Genomic DNA, 15,072 nt, shown 5'->3' with positions numbered 1-15,072 from the left:
TCAGTTTGCCCATCTGTAACATGGGTCTACCAGTATTTGCTTCCCTTCGCCACGCCCTTTGGGAGCCAGCGCTACACCCTACCTATCCCCCTGTGGCAGTCAGGGGAGCGGGGAAACTGAGGCCCAGTGACCGGCCCTGTTCGCATAGAGCGTCTAGGGCAGAACAACGGGGGGAGAGGGGGGCAGGGAACCATTGAGAACAAGCCTGGGCGCCCCCCGGCTTCTCTCTCCCTCGCCCTGCCTGTGGGGCGGGCCCAGACAGCGCCTGCCCCGCCCCTCCCGCCAAGCCCCGCCTCTGCCAGCCTGGGCCGACGAACGGCGCAACTGCCCCTCCCTCCCCCCCCTCCCCTCGCCCGGAGCCCGCGCCACGCCTCCTCCCCGACGCAATGCGTGGCGCCCCCCCCCCCGCTCCTACGCGCCGACACCTCCCTGAGGGGTGACAGAGTCTCGCGAGAGGAGGCGGGGCTGGTGTTTGAAAGATGGCGGACGAAGTGGACCAGGTGAGCGACTCGCCCCTTTCTCACTGTTTGGCGGGAGCCACGTTTGGGGCCTGCCCCCTTCCCAGCCTGGGTCCTTGCGTGGGGTCGAGCGAGGCTCTCCCCTTCCTCCAGAGGCTGGGTCCCCTCTCCTGGGGATTCCCCCCTCAGCGGGGTCGCCCTCCCGCCTGGTCGCTGTCGCTACAAGCCCCCTCTCTTACTCAGCTTCTCCCCTGCTCAGACAGTGCCGGGGCGGTTAATGAATGAGGCTCATCCGGGGGGGGGGTCCCCTCACTGTTTGCTCTCCCTAGTGTCCCCTGTCTCAGCCCGCCCCAGCTTGCCTCAGACGCTCACTGTCTAGCAAAGAAACGCTGGATACAGCTCTCTCCAGAGCAGTGGCCTCCAACCTTTTTATGCCCCAAATCACTTTTTGAATGTAAGGGATCTACCTCCCTCCACCTTTCCCAAAGCGCTGCCCTGCTCGCTCCATCCCGCCGTTTCTCCCTTGCTGCTTTCCCCTACCCTCACTCGCTTTCACCAGGCTGGGGCAGAGGGTTGGGAAGGGGTGTGGGCTCTGGGCTGAGGGGTTTGCAGTGTCGGAGGGGGCTCCGGGGTGGGGCAGGGAGCTGGAGTGCAGAAGGGGGTGTGGGGTCTCAGAGGGAGTTTGGGTGCAGGAGGGGGCTCTGGGCTGGGGCAGAGAGTTGGGGTGCAGGCTTGGAGAGGGAGTCAGAGCTGGGGTAGAGGGTTGGGGTGCAGGAGGGGGTGTGGGGTACTGGCTTTGGGAGGGGGCTGGGAGTTGGGGTGCGGCCTCCCACCAGGCAGCACTTACTTTGGACAGCTCCCAGTCGGCAGTGCAGTGAGGCTAAGGCAGGCTCCCTGACCCCATGCCACTCCTGGAAGTGGCCAATGTGCCCCTGCGACCCCTGGGGGAGGGGAGGGCAGGGCGTGTTGCTCTGTGCACTGTCCCTCTCTGCAAGCACCACCCCAGCCGCTCCCATTGGCCATGGCTCCCTGCTACTGGTCAATGGGAGCTTCAGAGGTGGTGCTTGCAGGCAGGAGCGGTGTGGGGAGGGAGACACCCCCCATTCGTGTAGCCCGCTGCAGCCGGAGATTGCTATCGACTGGGAGATTCTCTAGGATTGGTGACCACTGCTTCAGAGCATGCCTCCACCACTCTTCAGTCCTTGCTCAACCAGAGGGACTTGCTCAAGAGTGACATGAGATGCTTCCTTTTTCCTGGATTAGTAAGATAAGGCAGAACAGAAAAAGGATAGTTGCCTTCAACTACCTGAAGTGGGGGTTCCAAAGAGGATGGAGCTAGGCTATTCTCAGTGGTGGCAGATGACAGAACAAGGAGCAATGGTCTCAAGTTGCAGTGTGGGAAGTCTAGGTTGGATATTAGGAAGAACGATTTCACTAGGAGGGTGGTGAAGCACTGGAATGGGTTACCTAGGGATGTGGTGGAATCTCCATCCTTAGAGGTTTTTAAGGCCTGGGTTGACAAAGCCCTGGCTGGGATGATTTGGTTGGGATTGGTCCTGCTTTGAGCAGAGGGTTGGACTAGATGACCTCCGGAGGTTTCTTCTAGCCCTAATCTTCTATGATTCTATGTCAGAGTGGAGGCGTGACATAAAGAAATAGCAGAAAGCTGCAGCCTTTGACGTGAGGCAGACTGCATGTTCCCTATGGAGCAGCAAATCTTTAACCTCTCACTACTGCGTTTTATATCAGAATTTTTTCCTTTGTTTCAGTCTTTACTATGATCTTTACTTTATTAAAAAATAAAAATCTAACTTGCATTGTTCTTTGTGGTCTTAGTGCCATTTCAGTGCTGTTTTATGTCTCTTGGAACCTCAGTATTGGCAGTGCTATTATCAAGCTTAAGAAATACATGGCTTTGTTTCCTACTTTTATTGCAGTTTGTTTTGTTGAAAATGAAGCTGAAGGAATAATTGTGAAGGAATATAAAATACAGGACACTTACCCCGGAGACCCCAATGCATTATCTCTTTGGGGCAAGGACCACCATTTTGTTCTGTTTGCACAATGCTTAGGACAGAGGGGTCCTGGTTCATGACTAGAGCAGCTACGTGCTACAATAATACAAATAATAATTATCCACCAATGAGAACAGCATAGTCAGTGACAGTGTAAGCTTCTCTACATCCCCTGCCAAAGTATCTCAGACCTGACCGTGCAAGCTCAACTTTGAGGGTGAAAGGCATATTTGGTTCCCTTTCTGTTCAGGTTTCTGGCCTGTCACTAAGACTGCCAGTAAATGGTACCAATTGTGATGGTAGTGCCTGTCCACTAGGAAGTGGACTGAAATTCATGTCGCTTCATACCGGCCACCAAATGCTCATCTTATGGTAATGATTTTTGATTGTTACTAGCTTGGGTTGGATCAAATGACTGAGATGAAGGTGAAGGGTACTTTATCCTATCCCTGAGAGAGAGAGAGACTGCTTTTGAACATAAAAGTTATTGTGAAAACTGCTCTCTGTTTTTTAGCAACAAACAACAAATACTGTAGAGGAGCCACTGGATCTGATCAGACTCAGTCTAGATGAACGAATCTATGTGAAAATGAGGAATGACCGAGAACTTCGAGGTAGATTACATGTAAGTGAAACACTGTGGAAAGATTTAACACTGGTGTACTTTTAACTATGAAACAGTAGATATAAAAGTCAAGGCAACTTATACTCAAAGGTTGGTTGCTTTGTGGCATTCCATTCAAGTTCATTTTTACGATCTATTTAAAGTGTGTAGAAGTTTCTTTTGTGCCTGACACATTTTCTGAGCATTTCTTGGTATCTGAGTATGGGTACCTGTAAAAGGTATAAATCCTTGTCTTTTATTCTGTTATCTTAGAATGACAAGGTGCTGGATTTTCTTTCCTGCCATTACCAGTTGTCTTTACAACATGATGGTTTAGGAAAAATCTAGTTTAAACTACTTTAGAGCAGTGTCGCTTAGTGGATAGAACCCAGGACTGGAACTCAGCACACACCTGGGTTTGTTTCTTGCCTCTGCCGCTGACCTCCTGAGTGACCTTGGGCAAGTCACTTCAGCTCTATATACTGCAGTTTCCCATCTGTAAAATAGGGATAATGATACCAACCTTTTTATAAAGCACTTTGAAATCTACCGATGAAAAGAGCTTTATAAAAAGTAGGTATTGAAACATTCTCTAAAAATAATGGTATTTGGGCTCAGGCTGATATCCTACAGAAGTCTAGTCTGTATTCAAGCAACTTTCAGTGATAATGACATGTCCCTTACTCTCACAAGTTGATATCTGGCTTTTTGTCAGTCAAAGCATCCCTCCTGAACACTGCAATGTGGTATAGTCCTCATCTTCAAAGTCCCAAATGGGCTATCCTTGAAATGGCTTCAGCACCAGTGTGGTTTATGGCATGTTGGTGTAATGTGTTGAGAATGGTCATCTCTGATTAGGCCTTCGAGTGCTATGCTGGGTTGGCCCCAGGTAGATCCAGTTTCAGTGGGCATACTGGAGTTTAGGGATGTAAAAGGTTAACCGGTAAGCATAGTCTTACCAGTTAACCGCTAACTTCAGCTGGCCTGAGCGGGGCTAGCTGTGCTGCCCGCAGCAGCCCGAGCCATGTTGGCCAGATGGGCCCCAGCTGCTTAAAACGGTTAACCGTTTAAATGACACATTTTTAAATCATGTAAATGGTTAACTTTTTAAACTGTATTCACACCCCTAGTGGAGATGATTGTGTGGATTTTTACTGTTCATACATGACTAAATTAAGAGAGCCACTTTAAGGCCTTTGACTAGGTTCTTTTATGACATCTTGAAAGCTTCAAATCTTCAAAGCACAGAAGTAAGGGTGGCAATACCACAACCTCCTATAATAGCCTTGCAACCCCACCCCCACAACCCCATTTTGGTTTGAGACCCCACGGTTACAACACCCTGAAATTTCAGTTTTAAATATCTAAAACCAATAAATTTATGATTTTAAAAATCATATTACCATGAAATTCACCAGAATGGAACCTGAATTTGGTAGGGCCCTACCTATATAACTTTAGTAATCTTAAACCTGTGCAACTATAATTTGGTAAAAGTATGTGACAGCTGAAACAACTATTTGAAAGAAAATTAATTTGTAAAAAGAAAACAGTTGTACTGTGTTCACTAGTGCAGGTGAAATTAACACTAATGTTAAAATACTGGTATATTTGACAGTCAAAGCAATTGATTATTCATGAGTCCAAGTTGAAATACACTAAGAAAAGGTACTTTCATTTTAGTTAGTTTGTATTTGAACTGCTTTGATCTACAAAGATTTAAACACTTTTTTGTTGTATGTGGTACAGATTATAAAGAAAATAATTTAAACTGGTCTCATTCCCATAGGCTTATGATCAGCACTTAAATATGATTTTGGGTGATGTTGAAGAGACTGTGACAACGATAGAGATTGATGAGGAAACCTATGAAGAGATTTATAAAGTAAGGGTTTAAATGTACTTGTGGTTGAGAAAAAAAAAACAAAACTGAAAGTACTTTCTAAATTAAATGTTTTATCTAATTAAACTTAAAATTGACAGATGAAAATTGATTTTTGCTAGCTAGATTTGAGCAGGACTTGATTTAAAGCAACTTCAGGCAAATTATTATCAAAGTAAAAGCTACAGCAAACCTGCCTGCTAACTGTATTGCTCTTTTCAGTGTGTGGATAAGACTCTAAGTTGTATTTCCTCAAAACCTGCTTTTTATGAACCTTTGATATCTCTTTCTTTGAACATGGATTTAAAGCTGGTTACATTTCTCAGATGCGTTGTGTAAATTACGCTTTCCTTTCCTTCCACTTAGTCTACCAAGAGGAATATTCCAATGCTTTTTGTCAGAGGTGACGGCGTTGTGCTTGTAGCTCCCCCACTGAGGGTTGGCTGAAACTACAAAGGATTTGCCCTGGTTGGAAGCTGCTCGCTTTGAGATAAGGCTCCTGTTCAGCTCACGCTTCTGTGTAAAACTCTGCATATTTTTATATGACATTGTTGGTTTGTGTTTTGTTTTTGTTTTTTTGTACCTCCTTGGCATGTGGATCTTTGAAAATAACCCTAAAAAAATGACGAAAGACAATGGTGTGAGACAGTTTACTTTTCGAAGAGTAAATTTAAATGCTATAATACAGGTGTCTGTCAAATCAGTAAATTAATCTATTCAGTTTTGCAATCTTGGCAATTGCTGAGTTCTGATTTTTTTTTTTTTTTAAATAAATATGGTTTATCTTTTGGATTATTGATTTGTCATCAATTTTTGGTATATAAAAATAACCTTCAACATGCATCGTATTTACAAGTTACAACTTATTGTGGAATTAAATGCACTTATAGTTATTTTATGGAAGAGATTAATTTTTTTTATGTTGCATTGCATCTTTGTTTCCTCTAATTTGCAAGGGTTGCAGCTTGTACTGACTCTTTATACAGGGCACTGTTGTATCAGTCATACAGAGGTGGCTGTTTTGTGCTCAGTTTCTTAACATGTATCCTTGTGTATGCACATACCATTCATGATTTCTAAAGCATGGAGTCTTCTGCTTTACACTGGGACAGTCCTAGTAACTATTATCCAAAATCAGTTTTGAAAGGATTTGTTGTCTGAATATCAACCATTTGTGTTGACTAATTTGTATAAGTAGTCACCAGTGTCTTGCAGTCTAATTGGAAGGTGTGATCCTGGTAGATGAAGGGAACCTGCTTTCTTTAGACTCTTAACCTAGCAAGCACTGACGCATGGGAGTCGTAGCATCTTTGTCTGAAATTGTGGCTTTGTTTAAGCCACAGTGCATAGCAGTTTCTGCAAGACCATTAATCCCCATCTGTAAAATGGGAATCATGATACCAACCAAATTTGTAAAGCGCTTTGAGATCTACTATTGAAAAGGACTGTATGAGAGCTAGGTATCTATGCAATTTATGAGTTATAAAAGGCCAGCTACCCAATTGGGGTATATTTCCCATTTCAATAAATTTCTCTGGGCTAGAGTGAGGATGCTGGTTCTGTACTGGGCCTGTTTCTCAAATAGTGCATGTTTAGCATTTTAGTTTATAATATTTGCCAGTACAAGCTGCTGTCCTGAATAGCTTTCTCCTAAAAGTGAACATCCTTTCTGATCTACAGTACCCCTAGTTTATGTGGCCACAGTAATAAGAGTGCCGGATGTGTTAGACTCTACTTCTGGGTTTGTATTCTAAAAGAGAAAATGCTGCCTTTCGTGCCAAGGATTGTCAAGAACCTCCAGGTTGCATCTGATCTGTATGTTTCTGCTCCCCTCATTTCAAGACAACCTGGGTAGAAAGCCAGTTATGGTTTCAGTGGAATATCTCAACTTAACTTTTCTGTATTTTTCATAATATGAGGAGCTCTGGTATGATTTTCCTACATTTACAGTGAGAGGTGTATCTTCAAGTATGTGAAATGGAAACAATAGCTGAAACGAAGTTCAAATTACTGCAGGTAACTGCAGTGCATTAATTATGCCATTTAAAAAATGTAGTCTTCTGTTGACAGCCGTAGAACTTTTAGAATGTGGTGCAAAGAACATGCTAGGTAGGCAAATTGTTCCAGTCCTCTCCACATGCAAGAATTAGATAATCTAAGAATAATGCTTTTGTATTTAGGCACCTCATGTAGCCTTATATGCTCTCTTCTACTGAAGGGAAAGGGAGCAGAACAAGGTTGGTGGAGAAGGGAACCAGTGACTTTGTAGCAAGCTTCCCTCTCTATGCTGTGTTTGATTATTGCCTTGGAAGCTCTGCTGCTCTAAGTCAACCCTGTTGTGAGGTAAGGAGAGCAGCTGCAGTCCGTGACCTACATTCATATCCATGCATGAGTTAATGCTGTTCAAGTTGCACTGATCCCCATTCACTACCTGTATTGCCTTTGATGAGGTGTAGGATGCCCTGCTCCCATGTGCAGTTGTGGAGAGCTCCTCTTATGAAAGAGGCTGCAGCTTCCTTTTACTACTGATCTACAGTGGAGGCAATATGCCCCATTTCCACTTTGGTTTTCAAACCTTTCCTGCAGGTGAACCTCATTCAGCACAGCAGACTAGGAAATGCTCAGAACATGTAAACATCTAACCTTACTCACTTAATGGCTTCTTCTGGTGCAGTGCAACTCTGCCTTATTACTGTCTGCTGCTGGTATTTAATGTGGTGTTTCAAAACAGGTGCAGCACTTCCTGCCAATTGGCCCCAAAAGGCCTCTCCATAGGATGGGTGTTCGGTTTACAACTGCTTCTTCCCCCATGACTGTTTGTCTGTGATTTTTCTGTGTAGATTAATTTGAAGCTGATCTTTGAATTTTAACTCACCCAAAACACTAGATGGTGCTCTGTTCCCTCAGGTTTAAGCTTGATTCACCTTGCCTGATTTTATCAGTGATGTATATTTGAGCTGTGCCTATTTTTCTCAAATTAGTCATTTGTTTTTAATTTAAAACTGCCATCAAATGTGATTCTAATTACTTATGCTGAGCAGGAGAGTTAGATATCCAAATATGTCTTGATATTTACATAGGCACAAATGACTTCAGGGGCAGAGTAAGTATAAAACAGTTTAGTACATGTGCCCTGCATTCATAGGCATAGTTTGACGTCTATATTTGGGGGGACAGCTCCAGTCAGGCCAATGGGACCGTGCGTGGGGGGCAAATTCCATGGCTGCCCAAGGTTTGCAGTTCGGGGCAGGGGGCAACGTCCCCTTCCACCCCTTCCTTCCACCCCATGCCTGCATTATGACTGATTCAAACTCCTGAAATCCTGACTGGCTACTTTGCTAATAGCACCAGTGAAACAAGTACACCATTTAAAAAACAATTGTGGTTAACAGCTTAGCTTGAAGAACGGCGGCACAGAAAGCATGCATGTGCCAGTTGTGCCTATCACCACCATTGACTTCAGTGTTCTGTAGAGAACCAGCCTTGGTGTGATTAAAGCTCAGCATTAGAAACAGGTTCAGCTTCTGAGTATACATATATCAAATTCTGTTTAAAACATGACAAACACTTGTTATTTCCAGTTACTGTCAACATACTGTTCTTTATTTTCTTTGATCCAAGCCGATGGAAATGGCTTGGATCAAATCTGGCTTTTTGAAGGAGGAAGGACCAGCATTAAACATTCAGTTGGTAACTCTTACCTACAGACAGATTGTATAGGTTATGTTTTGGTTCACCAGAGTTTCTCATTCTGTATCTAAGGTAGGCTCTACTTCCACACTATACTGTCAGAAATATAATTAAGGTGGGGAGGGGCTATGGGTAGGGTAACTGCATGGTAGCCTTCATCTTTTAAATATCCTTTCTCAAATCTGGGTTAGATTACATGTGAGTTTGGGTGGGCTTAGTCTGTTACCTCATTATCATTATGGCAGGATTGGTACTCCCTGCAAAGGAGAGATTTGGCTTGAATAGTAAGGGTACATAGTACAGGTGGGTTAATGTGTTGCAATGGCACAGCCATGCAGGGGCTCAGGCATAGAATAGCAAAGGAGAAACATGCATGTCATCCACAACAGGGAAGTTTGCAAAGCACTTGGCTGCACAATGCTGTGCTCCAGGTTTCTAAAGAGGATGTTCTTTTTATATACTAAACAAAAAGAACGGGAAAGGCAAATAGAAAGTTCAAATGAAAAATGATAATATATAAGCCAAATTTTTATGCAGGATGAAGGGGGGAAACAAAGATGGGTGAAAGGAAGGGACTAGATGATGTGGCCTGGAGAGGGAAACAAACTATTGAAGGAAAGAGGTGCAGTTACCTGCTTCTGAGGTAAATTTTGCATTGCTACCTAAATATGTTTGAACGAGAGAACGGCCCACTTTCAAAATTTGGATCACCTGGCCTTTTGGGAAAACGACTAACTGCCTCTGGGTGCAGAATAAGGTATTTCAGAAAATTCTGCCTAATCCTATGAAAAGATTTGGTGGGAATCACTTATTCAAATGAGCACTTTCTTTGGGGGCAAAATTCTCTTCTACTATCCACAGGACTTCTCTTGACTGCACCATGCATGGAGGATAATAGAATAGAGGAATCTAAACCTACTGTGTGAATCAGAAGGGCGAATTTGACCCTTAGTGCATATAATGCTTTATAGTCAATAATACACATTTGTATTGCAATTACTAAAATAGTTTAAACTTTAGAAAGAAAGCATTAACATTTTTAGACCTCAAATGATAGTTTATTTCTGGAGATATATGAAATATTTTGCAGTGGGCAAGATCCTCAGCTGTAGTAAATTGGCATAGCACCACTGACTTCAATGAAGCTTTATCTGACTTTTGCAAGCTAAGAGTCTGGCCTTATAACTTTTATGTAGATATGCTATTGTATATTTTAGATTGTGAACTCTTTGGGGGCACAGAGCTCGTCTTTGTCTAATACCGGGTACAGCCCTAATGCTATTATATAAATAATAATTCTGCATCTCTAGTTTCTTCTTAAATTTTAAAACTAATTGTTCATTATTATTATTATTATTATTATACTTTATTCATCTGACACCTTAGCAACAGAGTGCTTTACAAGCATAACTTCCTCCAATTATAGCCAGTTGAATCATGTAATCCAACCCCCTGCCAATACAGGATTGCTCTTTACAATATATTCTCTAATAATTGCCTAGTCCACTTTTAAATGACTCAACCAATGGGGCTTCCACCACTTCCTTGGGGATATTATTTATGGACTGATTGTAGTCACAGACTTAGCCAGTGGCAGCACATGGCTCCTCATTTAAAGGGACTCTATGGCAGCCCTGGTCTGTCCTGATCTCCCAGTAGCAAGCCATTTCTCTCCAGCTGGTGCACCTTTGTCATAACACCCCACTGCTCAATTGAAGCGGGGGGGGAGGTGTTCTCTCCGTGGAGGATCTCTAATTTGGGATTGGGTGGGTGCAAAATCCTATAGCTGTCAAGGGTGCTGATGCATTAAGGGATCCTCCATCATTCACTGTCTTAACAGACCTCACAACTGAGATACTTTCCTTGCAATTTTAAATTTTCCTTTGCTCTAATTTCATTTTATGAACTTCTTTGGGCAACAAAATCCCCACAAATGCCACACAAGTCATTACGCCAAATGTGTTTGTGAGTGTATCGCTCAACACAAAATGCTTGTCTAAAATTTTGTCATGAGTCACTTATTGGCTTCCCCAATGTACTCTATGTAAATCACAGAGAACCTTGATAAAAACAGTTGTTTGTTGAAACTGAGATTCTCTCCTTTATAAACTTTCTTAATTTAAAAGACTCATAATTCTGAGCATCAGCCTAACTGTAGCTGTGTACCCAGTCTTCCTCTAGACCTTCAAATTATGATTGTAGGGAAGAAACTTGACCCAGGGAAAGGGTGTACTAATTCATCTCTACATCAGATGACTCTGACTTTGTCATGTTCATCCTTAACAATTAATTGCTATAATCATGTTTCTTCCTAACATCATAAAAGTGACCGCTTGTTTTTCTTCACATAGCAGTGACACAGGTTAGGCACAATTAAAGGAACATGGTTTAATTTTTTTGCCTCAAATAATTCCTGTGGCTTCCATCTCAGGCTGTGGCCCTTGCCGTCAGAAAGTCTGTGAAATGATTTGCTATGTTCTAGATCGTCCACTTCCAGGACTTTAAAGTAAAATTGCTACCTCTTCCAGGTGTATAGATGTTGCATGCTTCTGATTAGCAGAAATCTGGGGAAGAACTGAAGTGTTAACAAGTATGGAAGCTAATCTGATTTGTCTTAAATTAGATATGTTTATGATACATTCCTCCAGGCTAAATTTTAGTTGCCTGCTTAATTAAGGCAAGAGAGGAAGTTCCAGTGCAAACCAACAGAAGACACTATATTAAAATTAAACAGTTCTTAACAGGGTCCTTATAATATACTAGTTAGAGTAGCCATAGATCACTATTGCCCTCTGCTGGTGCAATTCAAACCTGCTCAAGTGTTATGTTGCTTTCTAATGGCTGCTCTACATATATGCTAAATGACTTAATACTGGTACCGGTAAATGGAAATTCTCCTTATAGTCAAATGGAAAGATTTGTAGCAATTACTTGTCCTGGCTTCAGTCCCCAAACCACATCTGTGGGTTAAATAAAAACCATTGTGTCCTTTTCTTTCATGTGTGATAATGTGGGTGAGGTAATATTTTATTGGATCAACTGCTGCTGGTGAGAGAGACAAACTTTCGAGCTTATATATTTCAAGGGACCATTCAAGGTGAAGTAGTCCGCAAACACCTCTCCAGTTGTAGGGGGGGGAGGTGTGGGGGGGAGGAGGAGGTTGGGAGGGCAGGGGTAAGTGGATTATAGATTGTTGTAATAAGACATAAATCCTGTGTCTTCATTCAGTCCATGATTTTTAGTATCCAGTGTGGCAAGGCACCGCCTCTGCCTCAGCAGGCTCAGTGCTTCCCTCTTTGGCAGTGAGGGCCTGGGGTAAGTCAGCCTCCACTCTGGACAGTGTTTACTCTCCCACTTGGCAGTTTATTTCCCGGTATTCTCCAGAGAAGCCTGCGGTGGGCTTGAGGGAATGCCCCTCTGCCAAAAAAAGAGACACACAAAAACAAAAAGAAACCAATTCCAACTGAAGACAAGGGAAAATACCTTTTCTTCCCCTCACTCTGAGGGTGGATGGCCTTGTTATTGGCTCTGGGGTGCCAGCCCTTCCCCATGGCAGACAGTCTGTTTTGTAGCTTCCCCTGTAAGGGGGAGAGCAGCCCTCCATCCTGGAGCAGCCTTTCTTCCTTATTGCTACTAGCCCCGCAGCAGCTTGTCTCACTATCCCCTTCTCTCACCTGAGGAAGAGTTTTTAAAGGTCTCAGGCAGCCCTTAATTGGACTCAGGAGTCCTGAATTGGCCTGAGATAACCCCTTCTCGGCTTATGGGGAAAAGGGCCTTTATCATTCTGGTGCTAATATATATGCCTTCCACCACCCTCTTATAGCTGCGCAGGCTGACTTTGTCATACTAGCATCTAGCCAAGTTATGAGTTTAAGCTTCCAAGCTCATCTTTTGAAGATGTTGTGTAGGTCTCCTTTGAGGATGGGAATGAGAGCTCAGATAGAGAGTGATCGCTGTATGAAAAGCATACACCTACAGGTGATATGGTGGTTATGTCTTCTATAATTTTTCTGTGCGAGTTCATTCGAGAGCGTAGTGATTGTCTCGTTTCACCCACATGGTTGTTGTTCTCTTTCTACAGCTGGTTAACTGCAGCACAAAGAGATGAAGTGACTTGCCATAGGTCAGAGTCAATGTAGAAAGCAAAGATCTGCTGATTCCTGATCCAGTGCTTTATCCACTGGACCATGCTGCTGTGTCCTTTAATATCAGGCAGCATCCTGTAATCTCTAATTCCTATTTGAAAAGGAGGCAAATCCTTCACCTTATTCAATACTAGTGATTCTTTTGTCTGATTAACACAGAAGAGCTTTTAAGAAAGTAAACAAAAATATTGAACTAATCTCTCTGGCTCTTTCTGTTGTAGCCAAAGGCTAGTAAGAGTGTTGTCAGCTGCAGCATACTCTGATTGCAGTTGATATAGTCATTCATTTGTGCTTCTCACTCTTCTGACTCATAAGCAGCCAACGAGGGAGAGCAATCATAAGCATCAGTAAGCACTTGACAAACATCTGCATATTGATAAAGTTTCTACGGACACTGCACTGATTTCAAAGAAGTGATGTCTGATGGAATGGGAATCATGGGCAGCCTAGATCTATCACATTAAGCAAATCTCTGAAGCTCTATATAAACTATATACGTAAGAGACAGCTGCTTTCTCAATCTGAACATAATGCTTACGCACCAAAATGCGATGCATGAGGCTGGTGTGACGTTCATGGGGCCCCAAGCAAAAGCAGGGCTCCAGTCTCCCACAGTGGGGAAGGGAAGGAATTATGTAAGAAGCTGCCTTCTTCTCGGATCCTGTTGCTAAAGAAGAGATCAGCCAGTAGATTGCCTCCCCAGTCCTTTTCTGATACTGAAAGAGAAGATGAGGGAGTGAGAGGTGTCAGCTTTCTTTTAGCTGCTCCAAAGGGAGATGTGACAAGCTCCTGAGTTGCAGAACATGCATTGAACCAGTTCTCAGATTGCTTGGCTTGTGCTTAAAGTAGCCCTTCATAGGAATGGCCCTACTGGGTCAGACCAAAGGTTCATCTAGCCCAGTATCCTGTCTTCCGACAGTGGCCAGTGCCAGGTGCCCCAGAGGGAATGAACAGAACAGGTAATCATCAAGTGATCCATCTCCTGTCACTCATTCCCAGCTTCTGGCAATCAGAGGCTAGGGACACCATCCCTGCCTATCCTGGCTAATAGCCATTGATGGACCTATCATCCATGAATTTATCAAGTTCTTTTTTGAACCTTCTTATGGTCTTGGCCATCACAACATCCTCTGGCAAGGAGTTCCACAGGTTGACTGTACTGTTCCACAGGTTCTCTGTGGAAGCAACCGTTATATCTCGTTAACACTTTAGCCTTTTAACACTTTTTTTTTTCTGGTTATAGTTAATGATAGCTGAACCTGTGAAGCTGTGACATTTCAGTTCCAAAGAATATCCAGATTTTTGGAAGCCTCTCTGAGCCTCCAGCTTGGAAATCTGGCTTCCTTGTGAGAGCTATTGATACTACAGAAATAGCTTTCTTGCTGCTTCTGCTTCTAGTTAGAGATGAGGCCAACCCTCCCTCCCACCCACACACTTACCTGATCAGAGAAATCCTGCATTTTGGGGAAATTTGAAATCAAACCCAATTTTGCCACTTGAAACCACGATATTGGGGGCACATGATTTGTTTTAAAATGCAGAAATCACCAAATGTGTATGAGCTTTAAAAGTAAATCATTCAAATTAAGTGTGGGGTGAAGGTTCACGCAGGGTATTTTATTTATTTCATCCAAGCCTATTCACCCATCTCTAGTCGCAACAGAAATGTGAAAATCTTGCAGCAAGATATTACAAACAGAGCATGAAAATACATGATGTAAATGGCCAATTTGCCTTGAGCACTTTTTCTCTTCCATAAGGCCTTGTTGCATAACTGTTCCCTTCAGTGTCTCTCTTGTGTTTATGAGCTGGATATTTGTGAGGAAATAATCAGAACATTTTCCACTTTAAGGGACCAGTAGGCCCTTGGGAATTTTGAGAGGTTTGAGTTTGAGGCAATAGCAGGCAGATTAGCAGGGGCTGGTCTCCATTGGGTCACTAGCCTAAGTTTCCTGCAAATAAAGATTTGTTTTGCCAGTTTGCGTAAGGGTGGGATATACTCTGTGTTTTGCTATGCTGAAAGCCTGATGCTGTCTGGCTCGGGGTAAGGGGCAGCAAGATTGTCTCACCTCTTGCTTTGGTATTAAATCATCCTACGGATAGACAATTCCTGACCATCACCTTGTACCTTGGAGGGGTTTCTTCTCAGTTTTAGATTGCTCAGAAAAATGCTAGAGTAGAGTAGCAGCCAGTTTACAGAGATGAAGAGCCCTCACGTGAATAATAATACTAAGGACTTATGCACACTTCATCCATAAACATGAAAGCATTTTACAAA

The 15,072-nt window shown here is 43.3% G+C and overlaps 1 protein-coding gene across 1 annotated transcript; it reads left to right on the top strand.

The window, feature by feature from the left end:
* Positions 1-412: 412 nt before the first annotated feature.
* Positions 413-5,672, top strand: LSM3 (LSM3 homolog, U6 small nuclear RNA and mRNA degradation associated). The gene is made up of 4 exons (XM_074959686.1): positions 413-500; positions 2,988-3,098; positions 4,867-4,962; positions 5,326-5,672. Exons 1-4 carry the CDS (start codon positions 480-482, stop codon positions 5,404-5,406), a joined length of 309 nt encoding a protein of 102 aa, XP_074815787.1. The 5' UTR covers positions 413-479; the 3' UTR covers positions 5,407-5,672.
* The last annotated feature ends 9,400 nt before the right edge of the window (positions 5,673-15,072 follow it).

Source organism: Natator depressus, chromosome 7 (assembly GCF_965152275.1).
Source record: "Natator depressus isolate rNatDep1 chromosome 7, rNatDep2.hap1, whole genome shotgun sequence".
NCBI classification, from domain to species: domain Eukaryota; kingdom Metazoa; phylum Chordata; order Testudines; family Cheloniidae; genus Natator; species Natator depressus.
This window is presented reverse-complemented; position numbering and strand designations above follow the sequence as displayed.